The following is a 17265-nucleotide window of genomic DNA, read 5'->3' as shown; positions in this document are numbered from 1 at the left end:
CTCAGCCAGACCATTAAGTCTGGTCTTTTTATGAGAATTTGGGGTCTGCAACCCACTGTTCTTCTGCTCCCCCAGGGGTTCTCTATTGTGTTCCCTGTCAGGGCAGTCATTGGTTGTGGCTGGGCACAATCTAGTTCGGGCCTCAGGATGATGTAGCCTCTAGTTTATGTAGTCCTTTCTGTCTCTTGGGCTCATAATTACCTCGTGAGCTTGGTGTTCTTCATTCTCCTTTGATCCAGGTGGGTTGAGACTCATTGATGCATCTTAGATGGCCACTTGCTAGCATTTAAGACCCCAGACACCACACTTCAAAGTGGAATGCAGAATGTTTTCTTAATAGATTTTATTTTGCCAATTGACTTAGATGTCCCCTGAAGCCGTAGTCCCCAAACCCCTACCCCTGCTTTGCTGACCTTCAAAGCATTCAGTTTATTCAGGAAACTTCTTTGCTTTTGGTTTAGTCCAGTTGTGCTGACCTCCCCTGTATTGAGTGTTGTCCTTCCCTTCACCTAAAGTAGTTCTTATCTACTATCTAATCAGTAAATAACCCTCTCCCACCCTCCCTCCGTTCCCCCTCTTGTAACCACAAAAGAATGTGTTCTTCTCAGTTTAAACTGTTTCTCAAGATCTTATAATAGTGGTCTTATACAATATTCGTCCTTTTGCAACTGACTAATTTCACTCAGCATAATGCCTTCCAGGTTCCTCCATGTTATGAAATGTTTTACAGTTTCATCACTGTTCTTTATCGATGCATACTATTACATTGTGTGAATATACCATAATTTATTTATCCATTCATCTGTTGATGGGCATCTTGGTTGCTTCCATCTTTTTGCTATTGCAAACAGTGCTGCAAAAAACATGGGTGTGCATATATCTGTTTGTGTAAAGGCTCTTATTATTTTTCTACGATATATTCCAAGGAGGGGGATTGCTGGATGGTATGGTAGTTCTATTTCTAGCTTTTTAAGGAAGCGCCAAATTGATTTCCAAATTAGTTGTACCATTTTACATTCCCACCAGCACTGTATAAGTGTTCCAATCTCTCCACATTCTCGCCAACATTTATTATTTTGTAGTTTTTGGATTAATGCCAGCCTTGTTGGAGTGAGATGGAATCTCATTGTAGTTTTAATTGCATTTCTCTAATAGCTAATGATTGAGAGCATTTCCTCATGTATCTGTTAGTCACCTGAATGTCTTCTTTAGTGAAGTGTCTGTTCATATCCTTTGCCCTATTTTTAATTGGGTTGTTTGTCTTTTTGTGGTTGAGTTTTATCAGAATCACGTAGATTTTAGAGATCAGGCGCTGGTCGGAGATGTTGTAGCTGAAAATTTTTTCCTAGTCTATAGGTGGCCTTTTTACTCTTTTGGTGAAGTATTTAGATGAGCATAGGTGTTTGATTTTCAGGAGCTCCCAGTTATCTGGTTTCTCTTTGTCTTTTTTAGTAATGTGTTGTATTCCGTTTATGCCTTGTATTAGCGCTCCTAACTTTGTCCCTATTTTTTCTTCCATGATCTTTATCGTTTTAGTCTTTATGTTTAGGTCTTTGATCAATTTGAAGTTAGTTTTTGTACACGGTGTGAGGTATGGGTCCTGTTTCATTTTTTTGCAAGTGGATATCCAGTTATGCCAGCACCATTTGTTAAAAAGACTATCTTTTCCCCAGTTAACTGACGCTGGGCCTTTGTCACATATCAGCTGCTCATATGTGGATGGATTTATATCTGGAACTCTATTCTGTTCCTTTGGTCTGTGTGTCTGTTGTTGTACCAGTAACAGGCTGTTTTGACTACTGTGGCTGTATACTATGTTCTAAAATCAGGTAGAGTGAGGCCTCCCACTTTCTTCTTCTTTTTCAGTAATGCTTTACTTATCCAGGGCTTCTTTCCCTTCCATATGAAGTTGGTGATTTGTTTCTCCATCACATTAAAAAATGTTGGAATTTGGATCGAAAGTGCATTGTATATATAGATGGCTTTTGGTAGAACAGACATTTTTACAACGTTAAGTTTTCCTGTCCATGAGCAAGGTATGTTTTTCCACTTATGTAGGTCCCTTTTAGTTTCTTGCAGCAGTACCTTGCAGTTTTCTTTGTATAGGTCTTTTACATGTTTGGTAAGATTTATTCCTAAGCATTTTATCTTCTTGGGGGCTACTGTGAATAGTATTGATTTGGTGATTTCCTCTTCAATGTAGAGGAATCCAACTGATTTTTGTATGTTTATTTTGTAGCCTGGAACTCTGCTGAACTATTAGTTTCAGTAGTTTTCTTGAGGATTCTTTAGGGTTTTCTGTGTATAAGATTGTGTCATCTGCAAATAGAGATAATTTTACTTCTTCCTTGCCAATCCAGATACCCTTTATTTCTTTGTCTAGCCTAATTGCTCTGGCTAGGACTTCCAGCACAATGTTGAATAACAGCAGGGATAAAGGGCATCCCTGTCTGGTTCCCGTTCTCAAGGGAAATGCTTTCAGGCTCTCTCCATTTAGGATGATGTTGGCTGTTGGCTTTGTATAAATGCCCTTTATTATGTTGAGTAATTTTCCTTCAATTCCTATTTTGCTGAGAGTCTTTATCATAAATGGGTGTTGGACTTTGTCAAATGCCTTTTCTGCATCAATTTATAAGATCATGTGGTCCTTCTCTTTTGTTTTATTTATATGGTGGATTACATTAATTCTTTGTCTAATATTGAACCAACCTTGCATGGTGTGCGTGTACGTGGTATAAATCCCACTTGGTCATGGTGGATTGTTTTTTTGATATGTTGTTGAATTCTATTGGCTAGAATTTTGTTGAGGATTTTTGCATCTATGTTCATTAGGGATATAGGTCTGCAATTTTCTTTTTTTGTGGTGTCTTTACCTGGTTTTGGTATCAGGGATATGGTGGCTTCATAGAATGAGTTAGGTAGTATTCCATACTTTCCTATGCTTTAAAATACCTTTAGTAGTAGTGCTGTTAACTCTTCTCTGAAAGTTTGGTAGAACTCTGCAGTGAAGCCATCTGGGCCAGGGCTTTTTTTTGTTGGGAGTTTTTTGATTACCTTTTCAATCTCTTTTTTTGTTATGGGTCTGTTTGGTTGTTCTACTTCTGATTGTGTTAGTTTAGCTAGGTCGTGTGTTTCTAGGAATTCATCCATTTCTTCTAGGTTTGCAAATTTGTTAGAGTATAATTTTTCATAGTAATCTGATATGATTCTTTTAATTTCAGTTTGATCTGTTGTGATATGGCCCATCTCATTTCTTATTTGGGTTATCTGTTTCCTTTCCTGTATTTCTTTAGTCAGTCTGGCCAACAGTTTATCAATTTGTTAATTTTTTCAAAGAACCAGCTTTCCCTTTGTTAATTCTTTCAATTGTTTTTCTGTTCTGTAAGTCATTTAATTCTGCTCTAATTTTTATTATTTGTTTTCTTCTGGTGCCTGTGGCTTTCTTTTGTTGCTCGCTTTCTATTTGTTCAAGTTGTAGGGACAGTTCTCTGATTCTGGCTCTTTCTTCTTTATGTATGTGTGCATTTATCGATATAAATTGACCTCTGAGCACTGCTTTCACTGTGTCCCAGAGGTTTTGATAGGAAGTGTTTTCAGTCTCGTTGCATTCTATGAATTTCTTTACTCCCTCCTTAACGTCTTCTATAACCCAGTCTTTTTTGAGCAGGGTATTGTTCAGTTTCCAAGGATTTGAGTCCTTTTCCCTGATTTTTCTGCTATTGATTTCTACTTTTATGGCCTTACAGTCTGAGAAGATGCTTTGTAATATTTCGATGTTTTGGACTCTGCAAAGGTTTGTTTTATGACCTAATATGTGATCTGTTCTAGAGAATGTTCCATGTGTACTAGAAAAAAAAAGTATGCTTTGCAGCTGTTAGGTGGAGTGTTCTGTATAAGTCTATGAAGTCAAGTTGGTTGATTGTAGCAATTAGATCTTCCGTGCCTCTATTGAGCTTCTTACTGGAAGTCCTGTCCTTCACTGAAAGTGGTGTGTTGAAGTCTCCTACTATAATTGTGGAGGTGTATATCTCACTTTTCAATTCTGTTCAGGTTTGTTTTATGTATCTTACAGCCCTGTCATTGGGTGCATAAATATTTAATATGGTTATACCTTCCTGGTGAATTGCCCCTTTAATCACTATGTAGTGTCTTTCTTTATCCTTTGTGGTGGATTTAACTTTAAAGTCTATTTTGTCAGAAATTAATATTGCCACTCCTGCTCTTTTTTGATTGTTGTTTGCTTGATATATTTTTTTCCATCCTTTGAGTTTTAGTTTGTTTGCGTCTCTAAGTCTAAGGTGTGTCTCTTGTAGGCAGCATATAGACAGATCATGTTTTTTATCCAGTCTGAGACTCTGTCTCTTTATTGGTGCATTTAGTTCATTTACATTCAGCATAATTATATATAAATATGTGTTTAGTGCCGTCATTTTGATGCCTTCTTTTGTGTGTTGTTGACAATTTCATTTTTCCACTTACTTTTTTGTGCTGAGACATTTTTCTTTGTAAATTGCGTGTTCCTCATTTTCATAGTAGTTGAATTTATTTTTGCTGATTTGTTATGTTTATCTTGGTTTTTATTTTGAAGTATGAATTGTTAGACCTCTTTGTGGTTACCTTAATATTTACACCTATTTTTCTAAGTAAAAACCTAACTTGTATCATTCTATATCGGCTTGTTTTCCTCTCCGTATGGAAGATCTATTCCTGGTGTATTTAGTCCCTCTTTTTTGATTATTGTAATCTTTTACATAATGACTTCAATGATTCTCTGTTTTGAGCTTTTTTTTTCTTTTTAAAATTAATCTTATTTTGTTTTTGTGATTTCCTTATTTGAGCTGATATCAGGATGTTCTGTTCTATGACCTCGTGTTGTGTTAGTATCTGATATTATTGATTTTCTGACCAAAGAATTTCCTTTAGTCATTCTTGTAGCTTTGGTTTGGTTTTTGCAAATTCTCTAAGCTTGTGTTTATCTGTAAATATCTTAATTTCACCTTCATATTTGAGAGAGAGTTTTTCTGGATATATGATTCTTGGCTGGTTTTTCTCCTTCAGTGCTCTATATATGTCATCCCATTGCCTTCTTGCCTACATGGTTTCTGCTGAGTAGTCTGAACTTATTCTTATTGATTCTCCTTTATAAGTGACTTTTCTTTTATCCCTGGCTGCTTTTAAAATTTTCTCTTTAACTTTGGTTTTAGCAAGTTTGATGATGATATGCCTTGGTGATTTTCTTTTGGGATCTATCTTGTATGGTGTTTGACGAGCATCTTGGATAGACATCCTTTCATCTTTCACGATGCCAGCAAAGTTTTCTGCCACCAGATCTTCAACTCTTCTCTGTGTATTTTCTGTTATCCCTTCCTGTTCTGGAACTCTAATTGCATGCAAGTTATTCTTCTTGATAGAGTCCCACATGATTCTTAGGGTTTCTTCATTTTTTTTTTAATTCTTTTATCTGATTTTTCTTCAACTATATTGATGTCAATTGCCCTATCCTCTAACTCCCCTACTCTGCATTCCAATTCCTCAATTCTGCTCCTCTGACTTCCTCTTGAGTTGTCTCATTCTGTAATTTTATTGTTAATCTTTTGGATTTCTAAATGCTGTCTCTCTATGGATTCTTACAACTTATTAATTTTTTCACTATGTTCTTGAATAATCTTTTTGATTTCTTCAACTGCTTTATCATTGCGTTCCTTGGTTTTTTCTGTAGATTGCCTTATTTCATTTCTGAGGCCATCCCTGATGTCTTGAAGCATTCTGTATATTAGTTTTTCATATTCTACATCCGGCAATTCCAGAATTGTATCTTCATTTGGGAAAGATTTTGATTCTTTAATTTGGGGATTTGTAGAAGGAATCATGGTCTGCTTCTTTATGTGATTTGATATCTACTGCTGCTAAAAAAAAAAAAAAAAAAAATTTAGCTGTCTCTGAGCCATCTATAAGATATTGTAATGATTTATATTTGCTCACTGAGTCTTCTTGTTTTGTTTTTTTCCAAGATACCATTGTGCTATTTTGATTGTTGTAGCATTTGAATCCACTTATGTCCTATTACCAGCTGGTTTGAGCTGTTACCAGATATATGAGCCTATGAGTCCATTCAATATTCTTGAATAGAATCAGCTTAGGTGTCCTGATTGTGGCTCACCTAGCATGTGGTGTAGGCTGCCACCTATTAACTTAGACGAGTAGTGGTGATGGTTGTATGCACCAGATTCTAGTAGTGGCAGGGGGTCACACTCCGAGGAGGGCAGGATGCTGACAGCCTTCCCCCACGTGCGAGTGAGGTAGGAGTCTCTTTATTCCTAGAGCACTTTGGTGGGTGGGCTCTGCAGCTGTACTTAGGCACTCAATGCTTGTACCTCTAAAGATTGGTAAGCATCACTATCCTCAGACCCCTTTAGCAGGTGGCTAGGTGGTGTGGGTGGAGCTTCAGCCCTCAGTTCCCTGCTATGGATCAGTGAGGGCTCTGTTTAATAGGTAGAGAGGTATCAGATCTCTAAAACTTGTCTTTCCACTGCTTCGCTAAAACAATTACAGTCAGATTTCTATCAGAATTGCCTTTGCATTATAATAGCCATCTGGTTCCCTGTAGGGATGAAAGCCAAACACTGTGGATCTCTTTTGGTTGGCTGGAGCTGGTTCTGTATTATTATTCCAGTTTAGGGAAGTCAGGCAAGGATTCTGCCCCCCCCCCCCCCGATTGTTAATTGCTGCTTCTCTCAGGCTAGGAGAATGGGTTAGGAAAAAAAAAAAACATAGAGCACTTCACTCCCTGGCCCAGGAAATTCCAATGTCAGTGAAGCCACCTGGGGCAGGGAGGGGAGGGATCAGATAGGTAGGAGAGAGTAGGGGGGCAATATAGACAAAGTTACTTGTCTTGTTTGGTAAAGACTGTTTTATCTGCGATTCCAGAGGGGCGTGTAGCCTGTGTGTGCTGGCTGGGTTGAGATTGCCCCTGAGGGTCAGGGCTGCAACCCGTGCTCACGCCATCTCAGGAAGCTGTGATCAGCTCCTCTGCTCCTAGTCCAAAGCCCAGCACCATGGTTTCTCCTTCTCCTGTCAGGCACATCAGTGTGCAGCCTGTGTGTGCTGGCTGGTTTCTGGCCGAGGTTATTCCAGGGGGTTAGGGCTGCGTCCCAGGCTTGCACCATCTCAGGATGCCATGATCTGCTCCTCTGCGCTTAGGGCAAAGCCCAGTGCCAAGGTTTTCTGACTGGGACACTGGCTCCAGCTTCCAAAAATAGTCGCTGCTTCCCTGTGGTTTCTTGTTCTCCTGTCAGCCACATCAGTGTGCAGCCTGCTTGCATTGGCTGAGTCTCTGCTGAGGTTACTCCGGGGGGTATGGGGTTGGGGCTTCATCCCATGCTTGTCCTGTCTCAGTAAGCTGCGATCAGCCCAACCACTCTGGCAGCAGGGAACCGCGAGAGCTCAAGGCTGGGGCATGAAATGCCAGTTCCAGAAGCAGTCGCTACTTCAGAGCACGGCTTTTCACTCCCCTGTTACTCAGGTCAACTCCTTAGTTCTGTGTTTGATGGTCAGGATTCGTAGATTGTCATGTATGTGATCGATTCACTTGTTTTTCCAAGTCTTTGTTGCAAGAGGGATCCGGGGTAGTTCTACCTAGTCAGCCATCTTGGCCCTGCCTCTGTGTTTGTTTGTTTTTTAACATGGTCAAATTGCTTGGAAGTTATGGTCACCCAAAACATTTATCAGAAATTCGAGGCCGAGAGTTAATTTTCACTTTTCTGTGAAAAACATTTCACTAAATTCCACAATCACTCCTGTAATAATAAAGTTCAGTGTTTCTAAATTCTGAAAAATATGCCATTCTTTATGCAGGCATTGTGAATTATTTGTAAAGCTTCTAGGTTATATGTTCCTGATTCTTCAATAATGAAGTAACAATCCTAGTTCTGAATATTTATGTGTGTATTTGTGTGTGTGTGTGGTGGTATAAGGGGCTTCTATAGTCCTCTTATGTAATACCATAACATTCTATTTAATTATTTGTAGAATATAAAGTACAGTCATTCATTGCGTACTTCAACATACTTGAGATATTTACTCCAGAAAGATGCCATGTTCCTGCCACTTTAAGTTTGCCAGCAACTTGGAATGTCCACCAAAGTCAAGCTCTTGGACTTTTCTCAGGATGGAGACCATAGAATTCATAGAGGATAGGGTGTATGGCACTTTTGAGAATCTTAGTGAACTATCCTTGTTGAAATTCTCTAAAATACAAGCAGCCTACAATCCGTGAAACAAAGATTCATTTTTGGACGTGGAACATTCCCACACCTAAAACAAAACAAACCAGCCCAAAATGCACAATCATAAAGCACAACCTCACCAAGGAGGCATGAAGGGATGTCTTATCTTGCTGCAAGTCATAAAAGAAACAGACATGTGAACACAACCTTATCATCAGTGGGGGCAGCTGTGTGAGGCTGAGCAGCTGGAGGATCATGGGAAGTACCGCCTTAGTGTAAAGAGAATGAGAGGTCATTCCGAGAATCAAGCTGTCTAGACAAAGCTAATATTTTGGTTATCCTGACTAATGAAATCATTTCTTTCAAGTCACGTTGAGATGAAATATCCACAGTCTCTGATAGTCCAGGAGAAAATAAATGAAGGACATGCTATGGAATGAATATTTCAGACTGCTGAATGTTTTGAGTCATCTTTTGAAGACTTTGATTTGAATCATCAAGTCAGAGCAGCTAAATCACTTTATAGGCTCAGACAGAACCTGGGCTAATATCCTTACAGGAATAACTCTTTTTGGAGTCCCTGGGTGGTGCAAATGGTTAACGCTCTCGGCTGCTGAACAAAAGGTTGGAGGTTCAAGTCTACCCAGAGGTGCCTCAGAACTCAGCCATTGGAAACCCTATGCAGCACAGTTCTATTCTGACATACATGGGGATGCCGTGAGTCAGAGTCAAACTGATGGCAACAGGTTAAGGACTTTTTTTTTTTTTTTAAGGGGAAAAAACCATGTACCTACACTGGGACTCTCTACTAGTAGAATATAGCTGGCTTCAGGTTGGTGGATGGGCAACTTTCTTGGTTTACAGAAAGCAGCATCTCTGATTCAAGTTGTGTACATAACCAATTTTTTTAAGCCTGGACTTTATATACCTTCCCTGTGAGTGCTGGGAAAGGATTGATAGATTATGAAACCAGAGGTGGTGCTGCTTGGTAGCTGTGGTTAAGAGCCAAAAGTGTAGGAATAGGCCCTCAAGTAGCAAGAGTGATTCAAAGTAACCAGGGAATTCTAAAGAACCCACACAGTTTAAAAAAAAAAAAAAAAATTCCAATTGCCTTAACAAAATTCCACCAGTGGGTGGCTTTAAAGAACAGAAATTTATTTTCTCACTGTTCTGGAAGCTAGAAGTCCAAATCAGGGCATTGGCAGTGCCATGCTCTCTCTGTTCACTCTAGGGGAAGACCCTTCCTTGTTGCTGTCAGCTTCTGTAGTCCCAGGTGTTTCTTGGCATACCTTGGCTTGTAGACATTCCTCACATGCTCTCTTCCCCGTAAGACTCTGTCTCCATGTCTGTGCTCCCTTTTGTAAGACATCACTCAGAAGGGATTGGAGGTTGGACTCACCCTACTCCAGTATGAGTTAACTGATATCTTCAAAGGAAGATGTTATTTTCCCCAAGCAAGGTCACATTCACAGGAATACAGATTAGGACTTCAATATATCTTTTCAGGGGATGCAGTGCAATCCATATCATATGACTGATTTTATACTACAATGTTTATCAAGGTCAATTGTTGGATTTTGCTCTGAAAGGTGTTTTTATTGTTGTTTCTGTTGTTGCTTATTTTTATTATTATTTTTAAGTTAGATTGATTCTTTGGGAGGACTTCATGGATAAACTTTGGAAACTCTACAATTTTGTTCTGGGAGATACCTGTCTGAGTGTTTATATAATCCATACATACTAACTACAGTTAACCATTTATTGGGTGTTTAGTACTGGGTCTGACCAAGGAATTACATACATTATCTTACCACAAACCTAGGAGGCAGGTCATAGTGTCCCCATGTTACAGAACAGAAAATGGAAACCTAAAGTGTGAAAACTTTTTCCGAGGCCATTCAGTTATTAAGTGGAGGATCAGACCAGGGTTCTAAAACAGAGATGGTGGACTTAGCCCAGAAGGCCTCACTTACCAGAGATGGATTTTCAGGGACACCGACAAAGCTGGTTACTTTCCTTTCAGGGTTTTCTGTGCATCCCGGCATATCTCTGGATGGGGAATGGAAGCCAGGCAGCAATCCTGGAGCAGACCTTGAGATCTTGCAAGATCTTGAAGTGGAAATGCTGCTTTCTGTAAAGCAGGAGAGCTGACACCAAGCCTCTTCCTGTCATATATCTTGGCCATCCATCACCTGGCACCAGCTGGGGTATTCCCATGGAAGCCTTTCTGAACAATTGTTCAAGGAGAGCTCTGGAGAGAGTGTCTGGAATTACCAAGGGTCTCAGGCACTGGTTGAGATTTTGCATTCATGCCTAACTTTGTTTTTCCTCAGAGGGCCCCTCACTTTATCAAGTTTTGTTGTTGTGTGCCATCGAGTCAATTCCAACTCATAGCAACCCTGTAGATCAGAGTAGAACTGCCCTACAGGGTTTCTAAGGAGAAGCTGGAGGATTCGTACTGCCAACCTTTTGTTTAGCTGCGTGCGCTGTTCATCACTTCACTGCCTATAAAACTTTAGGCCCCACGAAACCTACGCCTGCCCCTATTAGCCACTGAAATATAACCTCACAGTAGATTCCATTAGCAGATTGTTTTGTGCAGAGCAGGGCTCTAAAACAATGGATGCAGGACAAGCATGTTTGGATGGAGGGGAAGGAGGCAGAAGTTCACAGCTCTGAGGACACATTGTGGGCTTAGGAGAGGGCCCACTTCAGTGGCAGCAGAAGGACACATGTGCCCAGAAAGAGGTGGTAGAGTAAGCAAAGCAAGAGGACACAGAGAGCAAGGAAAGGAGTGAAAGGCCTTGTCCACAGGGTAGTCTGATCTGCCCTCCCTATGGTGCTCCCATGGGGGTAAGATAGGAGCTGATGTTTTAGTGGTAGCAGCTATGCCCACAAATCAGTCATAAGGAGGCTGTAAGGGGCAGAAGAATGAACAAAAGTGTCTTGGAGGAAGTATAGCCAGAATGCTCTTTAGAAGCACAGATGGTGAGACTTCCTCTTGCTTACTTTGGCCATGTCATCAGGAGGGTCCAATCACTAGAAAAGGGCATTATGTTTGGTACAGCAGAGGGTCAGCAAAAAAAGAGGGAGACCCTCAAAGAGATGGATTGACATGGTGGCTGCAGCAATGGGCTCAAATGTGGCAACGATTGTGAGGATGGAGCAGGTCCAGGCAAGCTTTGTTCTGTGTACATAAGGTTGCCACGAGTCAGAGCCAACTCAACAGTGTCTAACAACAACAAAAGAGGCCTCTGAGGGCAGTATGTGCAGCAGGAAAAGGGGCCACGGGTGGGATGAGAACAGCCTTCTGAAAGCTCCACCTCTAGAGAGGTAGAGACTGCAGAAAGCACTGTGTGGGAATGTTTGAGTGCACATGTTCAAGACAGCAAAATAATGAAGCCTGCTTTGCTGTGCGTTGGCATCTCGTAGCTGACTGATGTCATCGCACTACTAGTTTTAAATCTCTCTGATCTACACGTTCTTGTGTACTAAATCCTGCTTTCTTGAGCATACCCTTGTTGAGAGCATGCCCCGTTGGGGCTGCTTCTCATCCTGCAGAATGTAAGAGAAAAGTAATCTGCAGAGTATGAATAAGGAGTCATTCTTCGTGTGTGTCACCACCACGGACTTAAGAATCTAGCTTAAGATGGCTGTCATGTTTGATGGAAAAGGGCCAATAGAATAAAGACTTGCCTGAGAGTCTGACAGCCGCTCCCTCCTCTGGAAATCTTCACAAAGCATAATTGAGTGGGTTTAGAAATGTAAAACACAATTCTAAGGTGAATACTTCTTGTAGCTTTGCCTAGATAAAGGGGTATGTAGCAGATCTAGAAAGTGAAATGCAACAAAAAAAGGTAACAAAATGCCTTTTCTAATCAATGCTAGAGAAATGTGAAAACCAAACCAAACCAAATCCTTTGCCATAGAGTCAATTCCAACTCGTAGTGACTCTATCGACCAGATTAGAACTGCCCCATAGGGTTCCCCAGGACTGGCTGGTGGATTCGAACTGTCAACCATTTTGGTTAGCGGATGAGCTCTTAGCCACTGCACCACCAAATGTGAGGCATTTGCTAAAACGTGTGAGCCTTGATGAGTGCTGGACCTGTGACCTCTAAGCCTGGGAAATCCAGGTTTTGGGGCCCATGAAGTCACTGCCCCACGGAGCTCTGGTTTCTGTTTTTCAGAGCCCTTTCAGTCTACATGGAAACAAAAGCCATCACGGGGGACAGCAGATGCCTTTGTTAAATAGTGTGGGTTAAGCAGAGAAGGCATGACGCTGTAAATCCTAATTTCTCTTCTTTGTCCAGGATGAAATATCCGTATTGGGGCTGTTCTCCTGGAAGGCAGCATCAGAGGCTGGAGCTGTGAAGGCAGGCCTGGTGCAAGGTGTTGCAGTAAAGGAAGGCTGAGTCACTCTCCAGTTTCCTTTCTCTGTTCTGATCTCCTGGACCAGGGCAGATTCCACTTTCCAGGTGGATTCCAGGGCTACTGACAAGAGGGACTCATTTACAACCTGTGAGTTTGAAGTCAAAGAGTGACTTTCTCAAAGCAGCTTACCTAATGGGAAGTCACCGAGGCTCGGGGCTTCCATCCATTGACTTCACTAAAAAAATAAATAAATAAACAGCCACGCTGGATGGGGAAATGACCTTCTTTTTGTGCTTTTTAGGTTTTTTCTCTTTTAAAATCGTAACAGCTCATATGTAAGAGTTTAAGATGATGGTTGTTGGTAGGAGTAAAATTTAAATCTCCTTTAAATTAAAAAAAAAAAAAAAGATAATCACTATTTCTATTATACCCATTGCTGTCAAGTAGATTCTAACTCACAGTGACCCTATAAAAAAAAATAAAACTGTTCCATAGGTTTTCAAAGGCTGTAATCTTTATGGAAGCAGACCACCATATCTTTTGCTCAAGGAGCAGTTGATGAGTTTGAACTGCCGGCCTTTCAGTTTGCAGCTGAGTACTTAACGACTTAGCCACCAGAGCTCCTACTTCTATTATAAAAAAAAAGCTACCTCTATATATGCCTCCTCAAAGTAGAGTCTACCTTAATGACATGAATGGAGTCAAGCTTTCAGGACCTTCATTTGCTGATGTGGCATAACTCAAAATGAGAAGAAACAGCTGCAAACATCCATTAATAATTGGAACCTGAAATGTATGAAATATGAATCCAGGAAAGTTGGAAATCATCAAAACTGAAATGGAACACATAAACATCCAAATCCTAGGCATTAGTGAGCTGAAATGGAGTGGTGTTGGTCATTTTGAATTGGACAATCATATGGTGTACTATGCCAGGAAGGACAACTTGAAAATGAATGGAATTGCGTTCATCGTCAAAAAGAACTTTTCTTCTCTTTAACAAATGGTGCTGGCATAATTGGATATCCATCCACAAAAAAAGGAAACAAGACCCATACCTCACACCACGCACAAAATCTAACTCAAAATGGATCAAAGACCTAAATATAAAATCTAAAACGATAAAGATCATGGAAGAAAAAACAAGGACAATGCTAGGAGCCCTAATACATGATATAAACAGTATACAAAACATTACTAACAAGGCACAAACACCAGGAGAAACTAGGTAACTGAGAGCTTGTACAGATCAAACACTTGTGCTCATCTAAAGACTTCACTGGAAGAGTAAAAAGACTACCTACAGACTGGGAAAAAGTTTTTAGCTATGACATTTCTGATCAGCATCTGATCTCTAAAATCTACATGATACTGCAAAAACTCAACAATAAAAAGACAACCCAATTAAAAAATAGGCAAAGGATATGAACAGGTACTTCACTAAAGAAGACATTCGGGTAGCTAACAGATACATGAGGAAATGCTCACAATCATTAGCCATTAGAGAAATGCAAATCAAAACTACAATGAGATTCCATCTCACTCCAACAAGGCTGGCATTAATCAAAAAAACACAAAATAATAACTGTTGGAGAGGTTGTGGAGAGACTGGAACACTTATACACTGCTGGTGGGAATGTAAAATGGTACAACCACTTTGGAAATCGAATTGGCACTTCCTTAAAAAGCTAGAAATAGAACTACCATACGATCCAGCAATCCCCCTCCTCAGAATATATCCTAGAGAAATAAGAGCCTTTATACAAATAGATATATGCACACCCATGTTCATTGTAGCACTGTTTACAGTAGCAAAAAGATGGGAGCAACCAAGGTGCCCATCAACAGATGAATGGATAAATTATGGAGATATATTCACACAATGGAATACTAAGCATCGATCAAGAGCAATGATGAAGCCATGAAATATTTCATAACATGCAGGAATCTGGAAGGCATTATGCTGAATGAAATTAGTCAGTTGCAAAAGGACAAATATTGTATGAGACCACCATTATAAGAACTTGAGAAATAGTTTAAACTGAGAAGAAAATATTCTTTGATGGTTACAAGAGTAGGGAGAGAGGGAGGGAGAGGGGTATTCACTAATTAAATAGTAGACAAGAACTATTTTAGGTGAAGGGAAAGACAAACATAATACAGGAGAGGTCAGCACAACTGGACTAAATTAAAAGCAAGGAAGTTTCATGAAAACACTGAATGCTTCAAAGGCCAGTCGGTGGGGGGGAGTTGGGGACAATGGTTTCAGGGGATGTCTAGGTCAATCAGCATAATAAAATCTATTAAGAGAATATTCTGCATCCCACTTTGGAAAGTGGCATCTGAGGTCTTAAATGCTAGCAAGCAGCCATCTAAGATGCATCAATTGGTCTCAACCCACCTGGAGCAAAGGAGAATGAACACCAAAGACAAGGTAATTATGAGCCCAAGAGACAGAAAGAGCCACATAAACCAGAGACTACATCAGCCTGGGACCAGAAGAACTAGATGGTGCCCAGCTACAACCGATGACTGCCCTGACAGGGAACACAAGAAAGAACCCCTGAGGGAGCAAGAGAGCAGTGAGATGCAGACCCCAAATTCTCATAAAAAGACCAGACTTAATGGCCTGACTGACACTAGAATGACCCCAGAGGTCATGGTCCCCAGACCTTCTGTTAGCCCAAGACAGGAACCATTCCTAAAGCTAACTCTTCAGACAGGGATTGGACTAGACTATGATGTAGACAATGATACTGGTGAAGAGTGAGCTCCTTGGATCAAGTTGACACATGAGACTACGTTGGCATCTCCTGTTTGAAGGGGAGATGAGAGGGTAGAGTGTGGAGAGAAGTCTGCTGTCTCATTAGGGGGAGAGCAACTAGGAGTATATAGCAAGGTGTATATAAATTTTTGTGTGAGAGACTGACTTGATTTGTAAACTTTCACTTAAAGCACAATAAAAACTAAAAAAAGATACATGTATAAAAAAAGAGAACTTTTCAAGATCTATCACGAAGTACAATGTTGTCAGTGATAGGATAATACCCATATGTCTACAAGTAAGACCAGTTAATACGACTATTATTCAGATTTACACACCAACAACACTAATGCCAAAGATGAAGAAACTGAAGATTTTCACCAACTTCTACAGTCTGAAATTGATCAAACTTGCAATGAGGATGCACTGATAATTACTGGTGATTGGAATGTGTGAAAGTTGGAAACAAAGAAGGATCGCTAGTTGGAAAATATGGCGATACAAACGATGCCAGAGATTGCATGAGTGAATTTTGCAAGATTAATGACTTCTTCATTGCAAATACCTTCAAATAGTCACATAAATGGTGACTTATACACATGGACCTCACCAGATGGAATACACAGGAATCAAATTGACTACATCTAAGGAAAGAGACGATGGAAAAGCTTAATACCATCAGTCAGAACAAGGCCAGGGGCTGACTGTGGATCAGACCATCAACTACTCAAATGCAAGTTCAAGTTGAAACTGAAGAAAATTAGAAGTCTATGAGAGCCAAAATACAACCTTGAGTATATTCCACCTGAGTTTAGAGACCATCTCAACAAGAGATTTGACATGTTGAGCACTAATGGCCAAAGACCAGATGAGTTGTGGAATGACATCAAAAACATCATACATGAAGAAAGCAAGAGGTCATTAAAAAAATAGGAGAGAAAGAAAAGACCCAAATGGATGCCAGAAGAAACTCTTGAAACTTGTTCTTGAATGTCGAGTATCTAAAGCAAAAGGAAAAAATGATGAAGTAAAAGAGTTAACAGAGAATTTCAAAGGGTCTTTTGAGAGGACAAAGTCAAGCATTAGGATGACATGTGCAAAGATCTGGAGATAGAAAACCAAAAGGGAAAAGCATGTTCAGAACTTCTCAAGCTGAAAGAACAGAAGAAAAAATTCCAGCCTTGAGCTGCAATGCTGAAGGATACCACGGGAAAAATATTAAATGACGCAGGAACCATCAAAAGAAGATGGAAGGAATACACAGAGTCACTCTACCAAAAAGAAGTGGTTAACATTCAGGCATTTCAGGAGGTAGCATATGATCAGGAACCAATGGTACTGAAGGAAGAAGTCCAAGCGGAACTGAAGGCATTGGTGAAAAACAAGGCTCAGGGAATTGACAACACAGATTTGTCCATTCTTCCGGCAGTCCATGGTATATTCGATACTCTTTGCCAACACCATAATTCAAAGGTGTCAATTCTTCTTTGGTCTTCCTTATTCATCATCCAGCTTTTGCATGCGTATGAGGTGATTGAAAATACCATGGATTGGGTGAGGTGCACCTTAATCTTTAAAGTGACATCTTTGCTTTTTAACACTTTAATGAAGTCTTCTGCAGCAGATTTGCCTAATGCAATGCTTTGATTTCTTGACTGTTCCTTCCATGGCCGATGATTGTGGTTCCAAGTAAAATGAAATCCTTCACATCAATCTTTTATTTGTTTATCATGATGTTGTTTATTGGTTCAGTCTCGAGGACTTTTGTTTTCTTTATGTTGAGGTATAATACATACTGAAGGCTGTGGTCTTTGATCTTCATCAGTAAGTGCTTCAAGTCCACTTCACTTTCAGCAAGCGAGGTTGTGTGATCTGCATAGCTCAGGTAGTTAACGAGTCTTC

The 17265-nt window shown here is 40.1% G+C and overlaps 1 protein-coding gene across 7 annotated transcripts in view; it reads right to left on the bottom strand.

The window, feature by feature from the left end:
- The window catches only part of LOC126062905 (uncharacterized), a 150924-nt gene that overhangs the window by 64390 nt on the left and 69269 nt on the right, over window positions 1–17265 (bottom strand). Inside the window, exon 3 of one of the 7 annotated variants that reach the window (XM_049860971.1) lies at window positions 579–5906. The exons of 4 other annotated variants lie outside the window; for them this stretch is intronic. In XM_049860971.1, the coding sequence (XP_049716928.1) occupies window positions 5842–5906 (65 nt within the window). In that variant the 3' untranslated portion in view covers window positions 579–5841. Of the gene's footprint in view, window positions 1–578; window positions 5907–5987; window positions 12056–17265 lie in introns of those variants that run through there. 2 more of the 7 variants (XM_049860981.1, XM_049860954.1) reach the window with 2 other exon arrangements.

The sequence above is a fragment of the Elephas maximus genome, chromosome 2 (genome assembly GCF_024166365.1).
Source record: "Elephas maximus indicus isolate mEleMax1 chromosome 2, mEleMax1 primary haplotype, whole genome shotgun sequence".
NCBI classification, from domain to species: Eukaryota; Metazoa; Chordata; class Mammalia; order Proboscidea; family Elephantidae; genus Elephas; species Elephas maximus.
This window is presented reverse-complemented; position numbering and strand designations above follow the sequence as displayed.